We start from the raw sequence: 19898 nt of genomic DNA, 5'->3' as shown, positions 1-19898 counted from the left end.
TAACAGGATTGTTCCATCTAACATAATATGGCCGTGTGGTCTTATTTCTCCTATATTGTTAAATATAAGTAGAATTTGAAAGATATTGTTAAAATTCATTTCCTTCAATCAGCTACTTGATTTCACTTTTACCTAATGATCATAAATTCAACCTCTTACAGAAAAGAACTAATAAGCTTGGTAGCGGTACCCACCTGTAATTCCAGTAACAAGCATAAAGGACTGAGATCTAAGTGGTAGACTGATTGCTTAGCAAATATAAGACTCAGTCACAGGATTATGTATTTGCAGACATAATTTATATTTGATTTGATTTGAATATACATATATTATTTGTTATAGTTTACTCTGAGAAATCATGCAAATTTCAATATAAAAGACTTCCATTTCACTAATATTCTGAGCATAGGGTATTTGTCCAGTTGTCATTAAATACAGTAATATGTTTAGTTTTAAAATGCTATACAGAAGGTTTTAAAGTAGCAGAAATCTTGTAGATATCAGAGCATATTTATACATGTATGTATATTTAGTTGTCTATAATATATCTTAATATAAATATTTTTAAGCTTAATAGCTTAAAAATTTTTTTTTCATTTTTTTCATTTCATTTTCAAATAAATGTGTTCATGGGGTAATTTACAAATTGCTCAAACAGCATGCATATTTCTTTATCAGTAACATAAAAGCTAAAGCTAGTGTTTTTGACCACCAGGAATTCTGTTCTTATTGGTGTTTGAGTCTCTGTCTCATGTTCTTTCCATCTGACACTCTCAGCAAGGTGAATTGTAAAGCTTTGTATCAGCAGAAGGCCAAAAAGGAGGGGGAATGCAAGTGTAAGATTTTTTTTAAGGGCAAATCAGCTGTATTGTGTATGACTTCTGCTCACTTTGCATTGATTATAATTGGCTTCCGTGGCTGCACGTCACTGTAACCTAAGTCTGGAAATATCATCTGGTTGAGTGTTTCAGAGGGGGAAAAAACCATTTCCTAAACAATGGTTAACATCTGCTACAGCTCACTTTCCTGAACACTGGATGTCCATATTGCTTGTTTCCACATAGGTAATGTATTTACCACTCACTAGCAATCGCAACCCAATTACTGTCTAATAATTGCACCTAGTCCAAAACTCAGAATCCCATGCATGTGTACACACTTAGCTACATGTTTCCACCCTCTCATGGAGTGTGGAAGTGGAACAGGATGACTGCAGTATAAGCTCCCATTTCTCAGGAAAATGACCAGAACATGCACTGTATACCCTCACACCCACAGGTAGAGATACACTGTACACAGCTACATGCATATGAAACACATTCCAGATGAGGATCTGTAAGAGACTATTGAAGAGAGACATGATAATGGCAATGTAAGCTCTCATTAAAGGAAAATTAGGCAACACAGTGGTACATAACCACATCCATAGGGAGAGATGCACTGTACACACCCACACCCATATGGAATATATTACACAGTAGGATCTGTGAGATATTGTTGAAGATCGACATAATAACTGCAATGGACACTCCCATTTCTCAAAGGAAAGAATAGGAACTATACTCACAGATAGTTGGTGATTATGAATCTCTGCCAGAAGGCTGCTCTTCAGACCTTTGTCTGGCACAGTGGGAAGCTCTTTGGTACTGGATGTGATTTCTTGCACAAACCTCCCAAGGAAATGTGAATTCAGCCATGAACACAGGAGTTCCCGCGCTCAGGCTCACACTGCTCACTGCTGTGGTTTACCCCTGCTCTGTTATCTGTTGATACCACCAACATTTAATCCCGCTGAAAACTATTCTCTAAACAAATTTGAAATACAGCTTTAAGGGCACAAATTGTGAATTAAAAACCCTTACTAACTAAAGATATCTCAGACGCTTCTCATGTTAGAGAAAAATGAATTTATCTGAGATATTACAGATTTGAGTTCTGTTGTAAGCTTATTGACTACAACATAACAGAATTTGTTTAATAAAGTCATATCAATTCAGTAGCATGGCAGCTAACATTTAAAAATTTCATTTCAAAGAAGTAAAAATCAGGAAGTCTATCTATACTAGGATTCTGTGGGATAAACAATGGGATCTTTTCTGACTATGAGAAAGCCTGTTACCTAGTCATAATTTCTCCTTCCCTAAGAACATATTTCTGTATTTCCCCAACCTGTCCTTGTATCCTAGCTTCTGGAACATGGACAGCAGTAATGCACACCACTTCTTGGTGGTCCATGAAATGCTCCCTTGAGCCGTTTCCTTTTTGCTAGCCCTGTGTTGGTGAAAAGAAAGTGCCCAAGATGGTACTTAAAGAAATCAACCTGTGGCTCACAGCTGTCTACTTCATACTTCATATGAGCAAAGGTAACCAATATCGTGTACAAAAAGATCATATGAAATTTAGAGTATTGTAGCAGCTAGAATTAATGATATGTGAGCCAAATGTTGAGTACCAGTCATATACAATACTAGTTATATACTGGAGATAATGTGGTATTTATTCTACAGTAGAGTAGTGGACAATGGAAAAATAGCTATTTGAAGCCCAAGGAAACATAGATCTACTTATACCTGAGAAACCCTTAGATAAACCCAGACCTCCTTAGAAGGCAGCCTGAATTTGTATATAAGTGTTAGAATAACTACTAATGGTAATGATAGTGTATAGTATCTACTCTTAGGAAGGCATTTTAATAAAAGATGAACTTAGACAATAATTGTTTATTTTCCCAAAATACATGAACAAAGAGAGAAATTGTGGAGATAAGAAACATAGACTTGAAAAGATTACTTCCTAAACAAAAATAACTTGTAATAAGACTTTAAACCCCTTTAACGTCGAACGCTAAGTAAGTTCTTAAAGGACTTGACCGGGTCTTATGTGAGAGACGGTTGAGAATATGACGTCCCCAGAGGCAAAGAAGGAAATTACCCTTGGGAATTACCTAAGTTATACTTGTATCTGGACTGATTATAGACCAATAGATTAGCCCCCTGCCAGTGTTTCAAAGGACTTAGGAAATCATGATCCTGGGTAACTTACCAGTACATTCCCATAGGAGTTAACTGAGGAGTAGTTTGGATGTTGCCACAGAGAACAAGAGATCATACAACAGAATTTAGAAAAAGATCAGGTATCATTTTGTACTTTTTATACTTAATATCTTACACTTCTTACATGTACACCTTGAACCTGTTTCTTATCTGTAACTCAGTTTGCTTATCTGAAAATGATGCTACTTACTACTACTTTATTTCATAGCTTATAAGTGAGAATACTTAGATCACTGCTGAACAAATAGTAAATATTCCATAAAAGTTAGCCATTATAAGAAATTAACGGAAGTGGCACTGTGGCTCAAGTGGTAGAGCACTCGCCTTGAGCTGAAGAGTGCAGGGACAGCGTCCAGGCCCAGAGTTCAAACCCCATAACCAACAACAACAACAAAAAAAAGAAATTCATTTAGGGCTGGGAAGGTGGCTCAGTAGTAGAGTGCTTGCCTTGCATACCTGAGGCCGTGGGTTCGATTCCTCAGCACCACATAAGCAAAAAGGAAAAAAACTGGAAGTAGCGCTGTGGCTCAAGTGGTAGAGCGCTAGCCTTGAGCTGAAGAGCTGAGGGACAGTGCCCAGGCCAAGAGTTCAGGCCCCATGACCAGACCCCGCCCCCCCGCCAAAAAGAAATTAACTTAATGTCGATACCTGAGTGAAATTTATGACTTCTAACAAGTACCTCTTAGGGATGTGTAGGAGTTCGGTAGTACTGTGGAGTTTATCTCACTGTGAGTCAATGTTTCAGGCTGGAATTGTCATTTATTATGACATTTAACAAAAAAGGAATCAATGATAAAAGTCATTTTAAATATTTGTGCATATTTTATGGCAGAGTTTCTGAAATATTCTTTAGGAAAAAAAGTCTATCCCATTTCATTATTTATTAGACTTGATTATATTTACACAGGTCAATAAATGGCTACTTCAGCATCTGGAAAGATAAAAATTCCATGATTTGTTTCATGTTCCTAAAAGACAGTATAGAGCTGAAGGATTCAAATATTTGCCTTTGATATATTTTGAAATCATTTTGCTTCACTGCTATTAAAAGCCAGAAAGCAATATAGTATTATATTTGACAGAATCAGATAGTATACTTACAGAGGGACAATGGAGCAAATATGAACTACAAAGACTCTACAAATATCTTTTATGGATAACAGAATCTTGAGAATTTATGAAGATTATGAACTTTCTTTTCCCAAATAGTTAATATTATGTTTTAAAAGTATCCTCCAGAGCACATAGATTAGAAATTTGATCCCAATAAAACATTGTTTGGAAGTGGAGCAGTGAATAAGCCATGTGGGCAGGGTAAATGGATTAATGCCGTTATTGCAAGAATGAATGAAAGGGGGAGTGTGGCTCTTCCTCTCCTGTTCTACCCTTCTCCCCTCCCCTTCTCTTCCCTGTGCAGTGTTATACATGACATTTCAGGGAGTTTTGGCATCCCAGAGCCCCACTTCAAAAACGTATAGAACCCGAACCAGGAGTGATGGCTCATACATGTAAACCTCGAATTTGGGAGGTTGAGGCAAGACTCTTAAGTTTATGCCAGCCTGGGTTACCCTGGCAAGACCCCATCTCAAATCCTGTATAAACTTAGCTTAAAAATTACTACCCAGATCTTATAGGTTGACAGTAAACTGATAGCACAAATACTGTGGTGCCAGAGCCTGTAACCAGCTCCTATTCTGGTTCTTCTGTGTCCAGGGTATTCCACTTAAATATTTTAAAATTTACTCTTAAAATTGATCTTTGGGGGTTTGTTTGCTCATTTGTTTTGCTGGTACCAGGGTTTGAGCTTGCTCAACCTGCTTGCTTGCCTGATGTCCCACTACTTAGGACACACCTTCCACCTTGCTTTTATCTGGCTCTTCTGGAGATGGAGTCTAACAAACTTTTCTTTTCGCCCTGGCCTTCTTCAATCTGGGATCCTGCAAATCTCAGCCTTCTGAGTAGCAAGGATTACAGATGTGAGACACCAGTGCTAGAAAACAATGAGGTTTGTAACATGTTAACACTAAATATTGCAACCGCATGTGAAATATATTATTTTCTTGGAATACAAAGCAGTGTCTTTCCTTCCAGCAACACAGTTTATGTCACAGTTATGAATTGGGCATTGCTTTTGTTTGTTTCTTGAGACAGAGTCTCACTATGTACCCAAATGCATGAAAATGTAAGGTATTTGGCCTTTTAAGCTTGAGTTACATCACTCAACATAATGTTCTCCAATTCCATCCATTTTCCTGAAAATCATATGGTTTCATTTTTCTTTGTGTCTGTAATAGTCTGTGGTATATATGTACCATATCTCCTTTACCCATTCGTGTGATGTTGATCATCTCAGTGGAGTCTACTGTTTGGCTACTATGAGTGGTATTGTGATAAATGTGTGCAGGTAGTTTTCATGTATATTGTTGTATGTCCCTTTGAATATATACCCAATAGGGGTGTGGGATTAAGTAAAATTAGCTTCTCCTTAGCATGTACAGTAAAGGATGAGAGAAAAGATAATTTGAAGAAATCACAGTAATAAAAAGGAACAAGAACTTGAAGATTTAAAAAATTCTCAGTCTAACCTTATTGTGAAAAATGAGAAAACTTGTACAAATGTGTGTATTGGAAGTTACTCCGTAAGGAGATTACCCAGGGAATCAGTCAGCCATGTCAGTAAAGAATAGGAATAGAAATCCATTATACCCTCAGAGGCACTGCCAGTTTGGGGACAGAGAAAACAGAATGTAATGAAGGAACACTACTGAACTTCTAGAATTCTACCAGACAAAACCATAGGACCATGGCTTTGAACATGAGCATGCATTATCCTTCTAACCAAAGGGTTACTACATTCCCAAGGAACAAAGCTGCTTCCACCTTCATTTTAGAGGGTAGAGTGACATATAACCTTGCTTCAGGTAGGTCTCAGAGCCATGGTTTCTGTGGGTGAAGCCATCTGTGAAAAGTTGCCAGGCAAGAATTCTGCCCTTAGTCAAAGAGATAGGACTATGCACGAGACTATAAGGGAACAGTGGAGCCAGAAGACAGATAATCTAGCCTTAAGATTGAATGGAATTGTATGGCAAGGAATCTTGATATTCTTGGGACCCATCACCCTTCCCCAATGTCTACCCAATGCTTGTCTCAGCACTGTGACTTGGAAGCTCATAATTTGTCTGGTATCACAGGTCTTAGCTGTGGAAGAATTGCAAGAGAAGAATTTGCCTCAGGATGAGTTTTACCTTAATTCGTTCTCGTGTCTTAAGTGATATTCAGTGGAATGGAATGGAACAGTCCTGGCTGGTACTGTTGGGACAGGATGAGTGCTTGTGAAAAGGACATGAATTTAGGGCAGGGGGTAAAATGTTGAAGTCCTAACCTCCATTATGGCTATATTTGTATATAATTCCTTTAGAGAGGTAGTTAAGATTAAAGTCATATGGGTGGGATCCTAATTCTTCTAAAAACATACTAGATTCTTGTCTCTCTCCCCTTCTGTCCTGCTTCTCCCTCTTCCCCCTTTCTTCTGCTCTCTCTCCTGCCTCCCTCCTCCTCCTGCTTCTTCTTCCTATTGATCTCTCCCATCACTCCCTCCCATTTCTCCCAACACAATACAGAGGCCATGTGAGAACACAGAAGGTGTCTGTGTAGAATCATTTTGATTGGAGTTTGCATGTGCTTGTTTTCCAGGTTCTTCTGCAGCACAGACCCCCTACATGGTTGTCTACGCTACCTTTACACCTCTCTATTTGTTTGAAAACAAGATCTTTACATTAGAGAAGATGGCAAGTATTCAAGATAAAGAATATCATTTAACTTGTATGTATATGTGCAGGATGGGAGTAGGATTACTTGATCTACAGTACATCCAAATTAGCTTAGATAATCACAGTACTTGCAACAGAAAAGCACAAGTCTACATATGTTCAGTTTTCCTTTCTGAAGAGTTTTCTATTATATACAAAATGATAGGTACAGACTTTTTTTCTATTTCACTGAAACTCATAAAAATCAAATCATTCCTGCATAATTAACAGCTTCCCATAAATAGATCACACATATCTCTTCTTTAAATTTTTTTTGTCGGTCATGGGACTTGAACTCTGGGCCTGTGTGCTGTCCCTCAGCTCTTCAGCTCAAGGCTAGCACTCTACCATTGGAGCCGCAGCTTCACTTCTGGCTTTTTCTGCTTATGTGGTGCTGAGGAATCGAACCCAGGGTCTTATGCATGCACTCTACCACTGAGCCACCTTCCCAGCCCCTCTTTAAAGTTTTTATTGAAACATATTGAACTGTTTATAGTACACATGTATTTGCCCTGTGTGTGCATGCCAGTACTGGGTCTTTACCCCAGACCTTAGATTTTTTTCTTAAGACTGGCACTCTACCATTCTGGCTTTTTGCTGGTTATTTGGACACAAAAGTCTCATGTTCTTTCTTGCTCAGGTTGGCTTTGAACCAAGACCACAGATCTTAACCTCTTTAGTATCTAGGGTTATAGGTATAAGCCACCAAATCCAGCTATGTAAATTTGCATATTTTTCTTAGGCATGATAACCACAGCAGAATTTATCTTATCATAAAAATCACACAAACACGACTTCCTATGTTCCTCTAAATTTATCAGCTTATGGGAAATTTAGCAAATGTAGCTAAAGGCAAAAGGGAATGAATATGCAAATAAATATGCAAAGTATAAATACCTAGGCATAGGCCACTGTTGGCATTTGGAGATGGATCCTTTAATCTTTATTTACATATTCTGTGTCATAGGTGTATATGCTTTTTTTGTACATGCTTTTTAAAGAATAGAATTATATTTTGGGCTCCAATTATAAATCATCTTTTTTTTTAACAACATATTATTAGCTTTTTCCCAAGATGTTCATTTTGGTCAATATAGTATTTCAATTGGTAAATAATGTTTATGGAGTGTCGCTACCGCCTCGACCAGCAAGGAGACAGGACACCGGACTCTTCTCTCTGCCGTTTATTCAGGACCTTTTTTTATAATCTTGTGACCCCAACCCCGGGGAGAATTCCCCACAGCCTTAAGTACCCGCTGGGTAGCCAACCCTGATACGCCACGGGAACCCCCAATAGGTTCAGGTGCGCGGAAGCAAGCCAGATTCTTTGCCTTAGCCATATAAGGAGTTGTTTACTACGAGAGCACTCGCCATCGGGAAGGCGGAGGGCGGAAGCCGGCACCATCTTCCAGGTGCGGCCTCTCGCAGCTCTCTACAGTTCCCCCTTTTTTGTTTAAAGAACACAGATGAGAACAGTGGTCTGATCCCTGTTGTGCAATTGCAAGGACTGCATACAAGCCTTCTCCCAGAGGGCGCCTTCTCTAGGGATGACTCAGCCTGTCCATTGATTCGTTTTTCACAAGGACGGGAAAAGGCGAATCGAACCCGTGTGCAATCAAACATGCTCTCCTCGAGGGCAAAACTCATGCCTCTCGACTGCAGTACTTTGGCTTTGCAATCTGTGTTCATTGTTTTAGGGTGGCAAGCCACGCTTAGGGGGACTGACCTGCTCCAATGACTGTAAAGGCTTGGATAATCATGGCTGCATTGCGACGCTGAGAACCTCTAATTTGGCAAATGCACCACAGACATACCAAGGAGGCTAACACCAGGAGGCCTATCAGGGCTCCCAAACCCGCCCCCTCCTTGAGATGAATCATAGCAGCGGAGATCCATGAAGATAACCCCTCCGCCAATCCGGCATCCACTCGGGTCGAGTTCACCATGACGATGGCAACCCTGAACTGTTCCATCAGGCTGTCGAACTCCCCAGTTCAATTACCTAAAAGATAACTAGATAACTGTTTAGACAAATTTGCAGCATTTTTTGAATAGGTTTTTTCCTGGGCCTGAACTCTGGGCCTGGGCGCTGTCCCTCAGCTCTTCAGCTCAAGGCCAGCACTCTACCACTTGAGTCACAGCGTCACGTCCGGCTTTTTTCATTTTGCTTATGTGGTGCTGAGGAATTGAACCCAGGGCCTCAGGCATGCAAGGCAAGTGCTCTACCACTGAGCCACCTTCCCAGCCCCTTTCTTCTGGGTTAATTGCACCACAGCAGCAGCTAATCCAGCATTAGTTAGTGGTCCGCCCAGCTCTCTGCAAACTTTCATCCATGCTTCTAGTCCCCTATTCTTATATGGGGTTATGGCGGCTCTGCATTCCTTAGTGCACTGCTCGTAAACAAGGTGTTTAATTAATGGCATGGCTACATCTGGGTCACCAAAAATTCTGCCAGCGGCCTCGACCATACGAGCAACAAAGTCCAAAAACGGCTCCGTAGAGCCCTGCAGGATTTTGGTGAGATTGCCACTCACCTCGCCTTTATTTGGTAAGGCCTTCCATGCCTTTATGCCAATTTTATTGATTTGTTCATAAACTTGGACCGGGTAGCCTATCTGCTGATTGGCGAATCTCCCCTGTCCAAGCAGCATATCTCTGTCCCAAGCTGGGTTTCCCCCAGCCTGATTGGCCGCAGCCTCTTCACTAGCAAATTCAATCAAAAAGGCCTTCCAATCTAAATACTGACCTGGGCTCAAACAAGCTCGTGCGAGCCCACTCCAATCACCGGGTGTCATGCAATGTCTGTTTAGGGCCTCCACCTGGGCTACAGTAAAGGAGGCCGTGATTCCGTATGTCCGCACAGACTCAGCTAAAGATTTTATCACCTTAAAATCTAAGGGTTCATGATACCGCTGTCCCTGTGGATCCTGAAATATTGGACAGGCTAGATGTAACTCGGTTCTGACCGCTTTCCACACGCCTGGGCTGAAAGAACAGCCGGGGCTGCCACTTCCAGGGTCCTCCGCATAGAGCGGAGGGGCCGAAGGTGTGGGGCGGTGCACGGAGGGCGTGCATTCGTCTTTATCTGGGTCCTCTCTCTCCTTCCCTTTCCTCCTCTTTCTTATCTTTGTTTTTTCTATTTGTTCTATGATTGATTGTAATTCCTCTGAGTCTGTAGACTCAGAGGTCTCTAGTTCGGCAAAATCAGGGCATGACCCCCCCTGCTCTCCTCCTTTTCGCTGTCTGCCCTTTCCGATCTTTCTTCCTGCAGCATTTCTAAGGCGGCCTGACCATTCTCTACCGCCTCACTGTAACGCTGGTCCTGGAGACAGCCTCTTATCAGTTTCCATATTGGTCTCACTCCGCTCTTAAGCGTTCCTTGTTCAGAGGCAAAATCTAGGTCCCTCCCTAGTTTCTCCCAAGAGGCCACCGTGAGGCTTCCAGAGACAGCGAACCATGGGGCAACGGTGTCACATTCATTCAAAAATCTCTCTAAAGTACTCTTTTTTATTTTTAACTTTTTTGAGTGCAGTAGCTCATTGAGAGCCAAAAAAATTGGGTGCGAAAAAGAAGCGCCCATGTTTTAAACATTTAAAGCTGGTAAACAAGCTTTTACTTTCACTTTTGGCTACTCTATTGACTAGCCCCGGGTTCTCACTCTCTCTTTATCTACCGAGAAGAGCAAAAATCCCCCCCCCCCCCCCCCCCCGCTCTTGTGGCGGATTCCCCTTTTACCTGGGAACTTACTCCCCGCTCTTGTGGCGGATTCCCCTTTTACCTGGGGACTTACCCCCGCTTTTGTCGTGGATTCCCCTTTTACCTGGGAACTTACCGGTGCACCACCCTGACCGCAGAGAGTTCTGAGTCCTCGTTGGGGTTATGGCTGAGTCCCCGTACGGGCCGCCACGTGTCGCTACCGCCTCGACCAGCAAGGAAACAGGACACCGGACTCTTCTCTCTGCCGTTTATTCAGGACCTTTTTTTATAATCTTGTGACCCCAACCCCGGGGAGAATTCCCCACAGCCTTAAGTACCCGCTGGGTAGCCAACCCTGATACGCCACGTGGGAACCACCAGTAGGTTCAGGTGCGCGGAAGCAAGCCAGATTCTTTGCCTTAGCCATATAAGGAGTTGTTTACCACGAGAGCACTCGCCATCCGCCATCGGGAAGGCGGAGGGCGGAAGCCGGCACCATCTTCCAGGTGCGGCCTCTCGCAGCTCTCTACAATGGAGTTCCACTATTTCTTAAAGAGTGCCTTTTGTTCTTAAGGGAAAAAAACTAATAAACATTTTTCTTCTTTTTTATGGCAAAGTGTATCAAATTACTGCATATGGGTTAGACTAGTACCTATTGACTCCTATCCCTACTAAGGAATTTTAGGTATTGACCACCTTATTGCTAAGATTCGATGCGTTCTAATGCCACTGTGTGGCAGTTAAAGATTAGGTGGTACAGTGATATCACCGTTTGACTACATAGAAAGAGCTGAAGGGAAATTAGATTGATATATAAATATTCTAAGGGGATGACTATTACACTTTAGTCAGTTACATCTGTGTTTTAGATCAGCCTGGGGCTGTAATGTTATCCTTTTTATTTCCTCCTTCTCCTGCTCCTTTGCTCTTCTTCCTTTTTCTTCTATTCTCTTAAGTGGAACACATTCCTATGAATAAAAATCCACCAGAATAATGTGCTAGAGTATATATTATGTTAATATAATTAACACTAATTATTATCATTAACACAATATTAAAGCTTTAACATGTAAAAATGACTTCATTTTGGACAAGCACAGATATTGGTAAGCTTTTTTCCAGTTGTTTTTAGGAATGAAATGTCCTAGTTCTAATCCCTCACTGTTCAAATAAGACACTAGGCCCCAGGAAAGTTAAAAGTGGAAGCAATGGAACTGGTTATCAAGCTTACATTAGGAGAGAGAGCAATGTGGGCAGTTGTTTATTTTTTTGCCACAGTAGTGGTAATAGTATTTCTCTATTGATGAAAGTGTTGTTTCCAATACCAGAGGCAACTGCAGAGATCATTTTGAGCCTCTTTCCACATTCTAGGCAACTTCTGCGGAGAAACTTCGAGAATATGGACTTTCCCACATCTGCAGCCATCCTGTGCTGGTGACCCGAAGTCGTTCCTGCCCCCTTGTGGCACCGCCTAAGCCACCGCCCATACCCCCCTGGAAACTCGTCCGGCAACAGAAGGAAACTGTGGTCACAGATGAAGCTCAAGGTAAGCATTGTGTTGTCTGAAAATTGTCCTAATGACCGCAGTGACAGCTAAACCACCCAATATTACACCTAAAACCTACTTGAATCTTATGTCCAAATTATGTTGTTTAAGGATTAATTCTGTAATCTCAGAAGTCAGATAGTTTGATCCTGTCTAAATGGACGGATCAGATCATTCTTTAGGTGATGGCACTGCTCTTATTAGAAGGGCTGACAGCAGAAAACACGGAAACTTCAATTGAATTTATTAAGGTACTGGAATGACTTCCAAACATGAATACATCACTACATGAACATCACCACCGACTATCATGGAGAACATAATGTAGAAATCATCCGTTTGTAATTAGAATTTCTGAAAGGATAGAAGTCTGATCCTAAATGGCTCCTGTTAATGCTGTTGCACTTGCACGGCCATTTAGTGAGTGACCCTTGTCCTCAAAAATAAGTAGGTTCCATGGGCCCAGGGCAAGGGCTGGCTGTATTTTCATTAAACAGAACTAATATTTCAGATCTACACTCAAGCATAAAGGAATGGCTCAATGAAAGAAAGACTATGAAACATATGTGTATGTTCTAATTTATTTATTTTTTAACATTTTTATTAGTTTATGTAAGTAATCATTTTTTGTAAATGAGGAGAGAACAATCTGACTTTTGATGAGATTTCATGACAGTGTCCCATCCTAGGGTTTGTGATACAGTTGTCCTTCTCTTCTCTGTGGAGCTTAATATATAAAGGAAAAATTAACAAAAGAGGGTAGGTGGATTATTTTAGTGCAGAATGATTGAGAAAATCTATGTGGGATAGCTCCAGTTGTTTTTTTTCTTATAATACCCCTACACATCTAATTTCAGTATCCACCACAGTCTAGGGGCCACAGTATCTGCCTATGTCTCTTTCCCACTGAGAATTTCCTACTTTTAGCCCAGCTTCAGACTAGAATTGTCCACAGATTCACCGTGACCTTCCCCAACAACCTACATATTCACAGTTCTTTGTTGCGTTCTTAGCATCTGTGGTATAAAGGTTAACTAAGGGAATACACACACACACACACACACACACACTTTTTTGGGTCCAGTCGTGGGGCCTGAACTCTGGGCCTAGGCACTGTCCCTCAGCTCTTCAGCTCAAGGCTAGCGCTCTACCACTTGAGCCACAGTGCCACTTCCGGCTTTTTTCTTTTTGTTTATGTGGTGCTGAGGAATCGAACCCAGGGCCTCATGCATGCAAGGCAAGCGTCTTCCACTGAGCCACCTTCCTAGCCCAGGGAATATATTTTTTAAGTAAATCAATGTTATAGGAAATTGTTTCTGCACTTGACAACAGCAGCAAATGCCAAGTGATAATCCAGTAAGGCATTACTAACATTCCCCCTTGAGATCCATTTCAGTCACCATTTGGGAAGCAGAGAAGGTATAGACAAAAACATGTAGCATTGGCAAAAACTATGTTCTCTCTCAATAAAGATTTAGATATCCTTGTGCATTCTACTAACATTTGCTGGGCAAATTGTCAATCTAATTAGCATTACATTAAATGCTAAATTTTGCATACAAGTCTGAAAGGCTAAAAAAACCCCTGTATATCACACTTCCTAATTGCTATTTTCACAGAAGCAGTAATAAAGAAGCCTGAACAGTTTCTTGAGATTTCAAGTCCATTTTTGAATTATAGGATGCCTCCATTTACAATTCCGACAGAAACGTAAGTAGATAACATCCTTTTTCACAAATCCACCTCTCTAATGAAGAACTGAAGAAGAAAATTGAAACATAATGTGTGTATGTACATGTATAAATACTTGTCATTGTATGTGTGAGTGCTGTAGATGACATGCTTGATTTCTGATTTCTTTTTCTTCTTCTTCTTTTTTTTTTTTTGGTCCTGGGGCTTGAACTCTGGGCCTTGCCTCTATCCCTGAGCTCTTCAGCTCAAGGTGAGTGCTCTACCTCTTGAGCCACAGCGCCTCTTTTTCTAGTGGTTTTATTGGAGATCAGAGTCTCATGGACTTTTCTGTCCAGGCTGGCTTTGAACCATGATCCTCAGCTCTCAACCTGCTGAGTAGCTAGGATTACAGGCGTGAGCCACTGGCGCCCAGCTACATGCTTGATTTCTATCCAGATTTGTATGTTGAAGTCCTAACCCTGTGTGTCTTTATATAGAGAGCACACCTTTAGGAAAATGACTAAGGTTCAGTGTGGTCATAAGGGCTCTGATCTTGGAGATCTGTTTGTGTCTGTACTCAGTGAGACTGTAGACAGATCTCACTGTAGTGTTGGTTCACCTTAAATTTGAGATCCTCCTGCCTCTGCCTCTCAAGGGCTAGGATTACACTTGTGTAAGAAGCCTGGCTTCTTAGTTCTTTTTCTCTTGGTGCGCTCCTGTTCCATCATATTTGTTTTGTGTTGCTGCCACCTTACTGACTACATTCTCAAAGCCTTTTCTTTTACCTTCTTCTCCAGTCATGGTCTATGGCCTTTCAGAGCCACACCTGGGGACAAGGAGCCCAGCAATACATGAAATACAGCAGTACTGGTGGAGGAGGGTTGCGGAAGGGCTTCTTTGAAATGGTTCCACTTCATTTACCAAGGCTTCACACTCTGGGTATGGGACAAGAAGGACAGCAATGATCCCAAATACCTTTGGATCGTTCCTCCATTATCTTTAACAAGAAGTCCCAAGCTGAGTTTGGGCATTTTACTAATCTCTCCATTATCTTGATGAACAGATAGATCCCAGCTTCTCTGGCAGAAAGAACTGACTTACACTTATCTTCTTGTCCACACTTCCTGTGTAGAAGCCTGTGGATAGGCTTCTTTATTTTTTTCCAACATGAACATATATTTTCAAAATTTTTCTTCCTGTTTGAGTAACAATTCTGTGATACAGTAATTTTCTCTCTTAGAATTTCACTGTAAGAAGCCAAGAGAAACTAATCCCCAACTTTAACACTTTGCTCAGAAAGTTCTTCAGCCAAATATCTAACTTCCTCTCTCATAAGTTTGGCCTTCCAGAAAACACTAGAAAACATTCTGTGCAACTTTATCAGCAGGATAGCTTTGCCCTCATAGTCCTATAGCCTGTTCCTACTGTCCACAGTCACCCAACTGTTTCCTGAGAAAATTAGGACTTTCTCTACATCCTGGCTAGGCTCGCTCCAAAATCATCTTTAAACATATGTGCACGGTAATGGGGGCATTTTTAGCAGGGACCTCAAAACTCTTCTAGCCTCTACACATTACTGAACTCCAAAACAGTTCCAACATTTTTAGGTAGTTGTAGCAACCCTTCTCCTCAGCCTCATTTTGTTATTGCAAAATTATTGTATAATGCCATATACAGCTGGGCACTCGTGGCGCACACCTGTAATCCTAGCTACTCAGGAGGCTGATGATTACGGTTCAAAGCCAGTGTGGGCAGGATAGTCTCCAATAAACCTCCAGAAAACCAGAAGTGGCGCTGTGGCTGAAGTGGTAGAGTGCTAGTAACCTGGAGCTGAAGAGCTGAGAGGAACAGCAGCCAGGCCCAGAATCCAAGCCCCACGACTCAAACAAACAAACAAACAAAAACAAAAACAGCAGGTCACTTGTTAACAATAAATATTTGCCTCATACTTCTGGAGGCCAGGAAGCTGAATACCAAGATTTGATAAGGCCCCATTTCCTCATTGAAGGTGTCCACTTGCTGCCTCTGAACTCAGACAGTGGAAAGCACAAATGGGAGCTGTTTTGATGGGGTCCTTGATTCACTAGAGTTTTAACTCGGAGTCTTGTCCTTGTTGAGCAACTGCTATACCACTTGAGCCATACCTTTAAACTTGCTATTGTTTTTCTCAGAAAATCTAGCTTTTTTGCACAGGCTTGCCTTGAACCACAGTCTTCCCACCTAAGCCTCTCACATACCTGGGGTTCCAGAGAGATACTGCCATGTGCACCTTATTTTATTTTTAATTTTTTTTTTTCATTTTTTGTTAGTCCTGAGGCTTGAATTCAGGGCCTGGGTACTGTCCTGAGCTCTTTTTGCTCAAGGCTAGCACTCTACCACTTGAGCCACTGCACCACTTCCAGCTCTTTCTGTGATTAACTGGAGATAAGTCTCAGGACTTATCTTCTGCCCAGGCTGCCTTTGAATCTCAATCTTCAGATCTCAGCCTCCTGAGTAACTAGGATTACAGGCATAAGCCACCAGCTCCAGCCCACCTGATTTTTTTTGGGTCCAGTCGTGGGGCCTGAACTCTGGGCCTGGGCACTGTCCCTCAGCTCTTCAGCTCAATGCTAGCGCTCTACCACTTGAGCCACAGCGCCACTTCCGGCTTTTTTTTTTTGCTTATGTGGTGCTGAGAAATCGAACCCAGGACCTCAGGCATGCAAGGCGAGCGCTCAACCACTGAGCCACCTTCCCAGCCCCCCACCTGATTTTTTTGAGATAGAATTTTGTTAACCTTTGGTGTTGTCTGGCCTTCAGCTGTGATCCTCTTCATCTCTACTACCTGAGTATATAGAATTACAAGTATGAACTACCATGACCATCCCTTAGAAGACATCCCTTTTACTGTAGCATTAATTTCATTTATAAGAGTTCTATCTTTGGTGACACATGCCTGCAACCCAAGCTATGGATAGACTAGACAAAAACTTGAGACCTTAACTGAAAAATAAATGAAGCAAAAAGGGCTGAAGCTGAGGCTCAGGTGGTAGGGCACTTGCCTAGCAAGCATAAAGCCTTGAGCTCAAACCTCCGTGCTGCAACAATAAATATATAAACATTTTTGTTACTACACATTTGAAAGTTTAGTATAAATCAAACATTAGTTTCAATCTAAATATTGATTCATAAGAAATGTTAATTTCTATGAAGAGTTAAAGTAAGTTAACCATTTAAAATTATAGTTACAACTTCACTGTGTTTTGTTTTCCCTTTACTTCAAAAGCCAAACACTGTAGCAATAAAACTTGCCAAATATTTAAACTATCACAAAATAGCCAAATAATCAAGCCTATGTACTTACAGAAAGTCATTTATCCTAAACACGAACTAAAATTTTCATGTGTCTTTTTAACATGATTATCTAATAAAAATTAAATTTTAAGCTGTACATTGAAAGTTTTAAGATTATGTACCATGCTAAATTCTTTCATATATAATACCACATATACTATTTTAGTCTGTTTATTCTGCTCTAACAGACATAGGCTGGAGGCTTATAAGCAAGAACAATTTATTTCTTATAGTCCTAGAGGTTAAGAAGTCCAAGGTCCAGAGCCCAGGACAGCTGATAGGACCTGGCCTCATCCTGTGTCACAGGACAATGACCACTTTTTTCTCGGTACCCTGGAATGCTCTATGATCTCTTTAGTCAGAGCACTGCTTCCATCCATGAAGACTCTCTGTCTCTGTCTGACTTTCTATCTGTCTCTCTCTCTCTCATGCTCTTTCTCATGACCTCACAAAGACTGCCTTCCAAATACGTAGAAAATTAGGATTTAACAGATGAATTTTACAGGGACACAACTGGCCTATGGTACACAGCAAATATTTTCAAAAATAAAAAGTATTAACATTTAATGATTATTCTAATTAGTATAATGTTTAAAGTTATAACACCATTTTATCTAGTATTCTCCAGGGAAAAGAACGAATATGATGGATTGATAGATGGAGAGATAGAAAGACAGACAGACTGACAGATAGATAGATAGATTGATAGCTAGGGATGAGTAGATAAATAGGTAAATAAAAATGGATGAGTGGGTGGATTGATGGATAGATGGATGATTGGATGAAAGAAGGGGAGATGGATAGATAGATGGATGTCTGTCGATAGACAAGAGGAATTGGCTTGCTTGATTGTGGAAGCAAGGAAGTTCCATGATAGACCATCTATCTGCAAGGTAGAGAACTCAGCTCTGAAGGCCTGGCCACCACCGAAGCTGGCGGTCTAGCTCTTCCTCTGAAGTAGAAGGCCTGGGAACCTGAAGATCTTCCATGCAAGTTCTATAGGTTCCAAAGAGCAAAGCATCTGGAAATCTGATGTCACAGAGAGCAGCACAGAGAACAGCACCTACTACTCTCTTCTGATCTTCTAACCCACAGCTGCTACAATACCCTGCCCACATTGAGGACAGATTTTTTCTCACTAATTCCTCCCCCCCTCCCCTGAACTTACATGCCAACCTCCCCCAGAAGCCCTTTCCCAGACACACCCAGAAATAAAGCCTCATTGGTTAGCTAGCTATACCTTGATTCATTCAAGTTTTCACTAAAATTAAGCATCATATCTACTACACTGATGACTTTTCCATCCAAGTATTTCTTAAATCTTTTGCCTGATGAACTTTGCATATTAAATAGAGATTATATGCATTATAAAAAAATTACAGCTTCAGACTACCAAGATAAATATTCTACACTTTATATGGTCATATGTAGACTTGAAGATGCTGTGTCTATTGAGTCCACAAATGGGTTTATTTCAGAGCCTTAATTCCCTGAGTTACCCTTACCTGATTGTCTACTAGCTTCCTTCAGCTTTATTACTTGATTAAGGTGGATGAATTCCTAATGTCTAGAAACAGGTAACTTCATCACTTGTTGAGGTTCAACTTATCTCTTCCCTGCTGGAGTCTGTTATGAATTTATCTGAATATTCATGCTGCAAAATTATGTGAAAGGCATTTCACCTTGTGAAAGTCATGTCCCTGGTCCTGCCTTGCTGTGCAGTCAGAGATCTCAGGTCAACATGAAAGAAAGCTCTTTCCTAGGCAGCCTTTGGAAATGACTGCTGTAACATGCATGCTATTTTCATCAGAATGCTGTCACTGTAGCAACAAGCCAGGCCTGCCCATTTGTTGACAGTCCTGGAGCCTGGAGGTTCATCAATATGTGTGTGCTACCCTCTAGTGGTAGTTTAATGCAAACAGAGACATTTAGTCATGAAGTATATAGGCTTAGAATTTAATTCTGTCTTGGGAACACACTTATCTAAAATACAGTAATTCAAATATTTTTATGGTACCCATACACTCTAGCTATGGAAATGGAGAGCTGTGATCATATCAGCAAGAAATTGAAAGGAAGTATTAAGCACTTGAGATGGCAGTATGAATTTCACAGTTACAAACTTAAGTGCTAAGGCTTAGAATTAACCTTCTGACCCTGAGCCCTATTTCACTAATAGACTGATAATTAATTAAACAAATGCTGAATATCAAATTCCTAGGTTTCGATCAGCATCCTGATGACTCCCATAGCATTATGCTGTGTTCCCAGAAAATCTTTACTCCAATACATTGACTGTAGCAATATGTGTGTATATATCACAGTTCAGTGTCCTCACATTAAGTTCAAAAATTACTCTTTGTAAAAATGTGAGAATGACAAAATGAATAAAATAGAACTTTCGCTGACAAAAACTACTGTTATTGGTAACATGAAAGAAGGGTTTACAATAACCAAAGTCTTGTGGTTTTTCCTCTGTTAGGCATTATGTGCGATCTGTTATTAGGAAAGGCATACCTCGAGGATCCGGTTTACCTTCCGTCTCAGAAAATGAGGAAAATGCAAGCTTAACTCAAGCAGAATTAGATCAAGTAATAATAGCTCCATCTCAGGTATTGGCCCAACCTTTAATTTTAGGATTTTTTCCCTCAAGTTGTGAAATATGTGTAGAAAAGTACATATCACGTGCGCATAAGCAGGATAGATAATGCTTTTAGAAAGCATACATAGGTACGTCAAGTTCAAAAATGAACTATTCAACTGCTATAAAAGTGCTTTGTGTCTCTTGTG

General features: G+C 40.8%; 1 protein-coding gene across 3 annotated transcripts in view; it reads left to right on the top strand.

Moving 5' to 3' along the window:
- Adgb (androglobin) overlaps positions 1 to 19898 on the top strand; it is a 112346-nt gene that overhangs the window by 33187 nt on the left and 59261 nt on the right. For all 3 annotated transcript variants that reach the window (XM_070010897.1, XM_070010896.1, XM_070010898.1), the window contains exons 10-13: positions 6747 to 6841; positions 11930 to 12104; positions 13724 to 13814; positions 19591 to 19720. In XM_070010897.1, the coding sequence (XP_069866998.1) occupies positions 6747 to 6841; positions 11930 to 12104; positions 13724 to 13814; positions 19591 to 19720 (491 nt within the window). The remainder of the gene's footprint in view (positions 1 to 6746; positions 6842 to 11929; positions 12105 to 13723; positions 13815 to 19590; positions 19721 to 19898) is intronic.

Source organism: Dipodomys merriami, unplaced genomic scaffold (assembly GCF_024711535.1).
Source record: "Dipodomys merriami isolate MVZ:Mamm:240054 unplaced genomic scaffold, mDipMer1.0.p SCAF_8, whole genome shotgun sequence".
In the NCBI taxonomy this organism is placed as follows: Eukaryota; Metazoa; Chordata; class Mammalia; order Rodentia; family Heteromyidae; genus Dipodomys; species Dipodomys merriami.
This window is presented reverse-complemented; position numbering and strand designations above follow the sequence as displayed.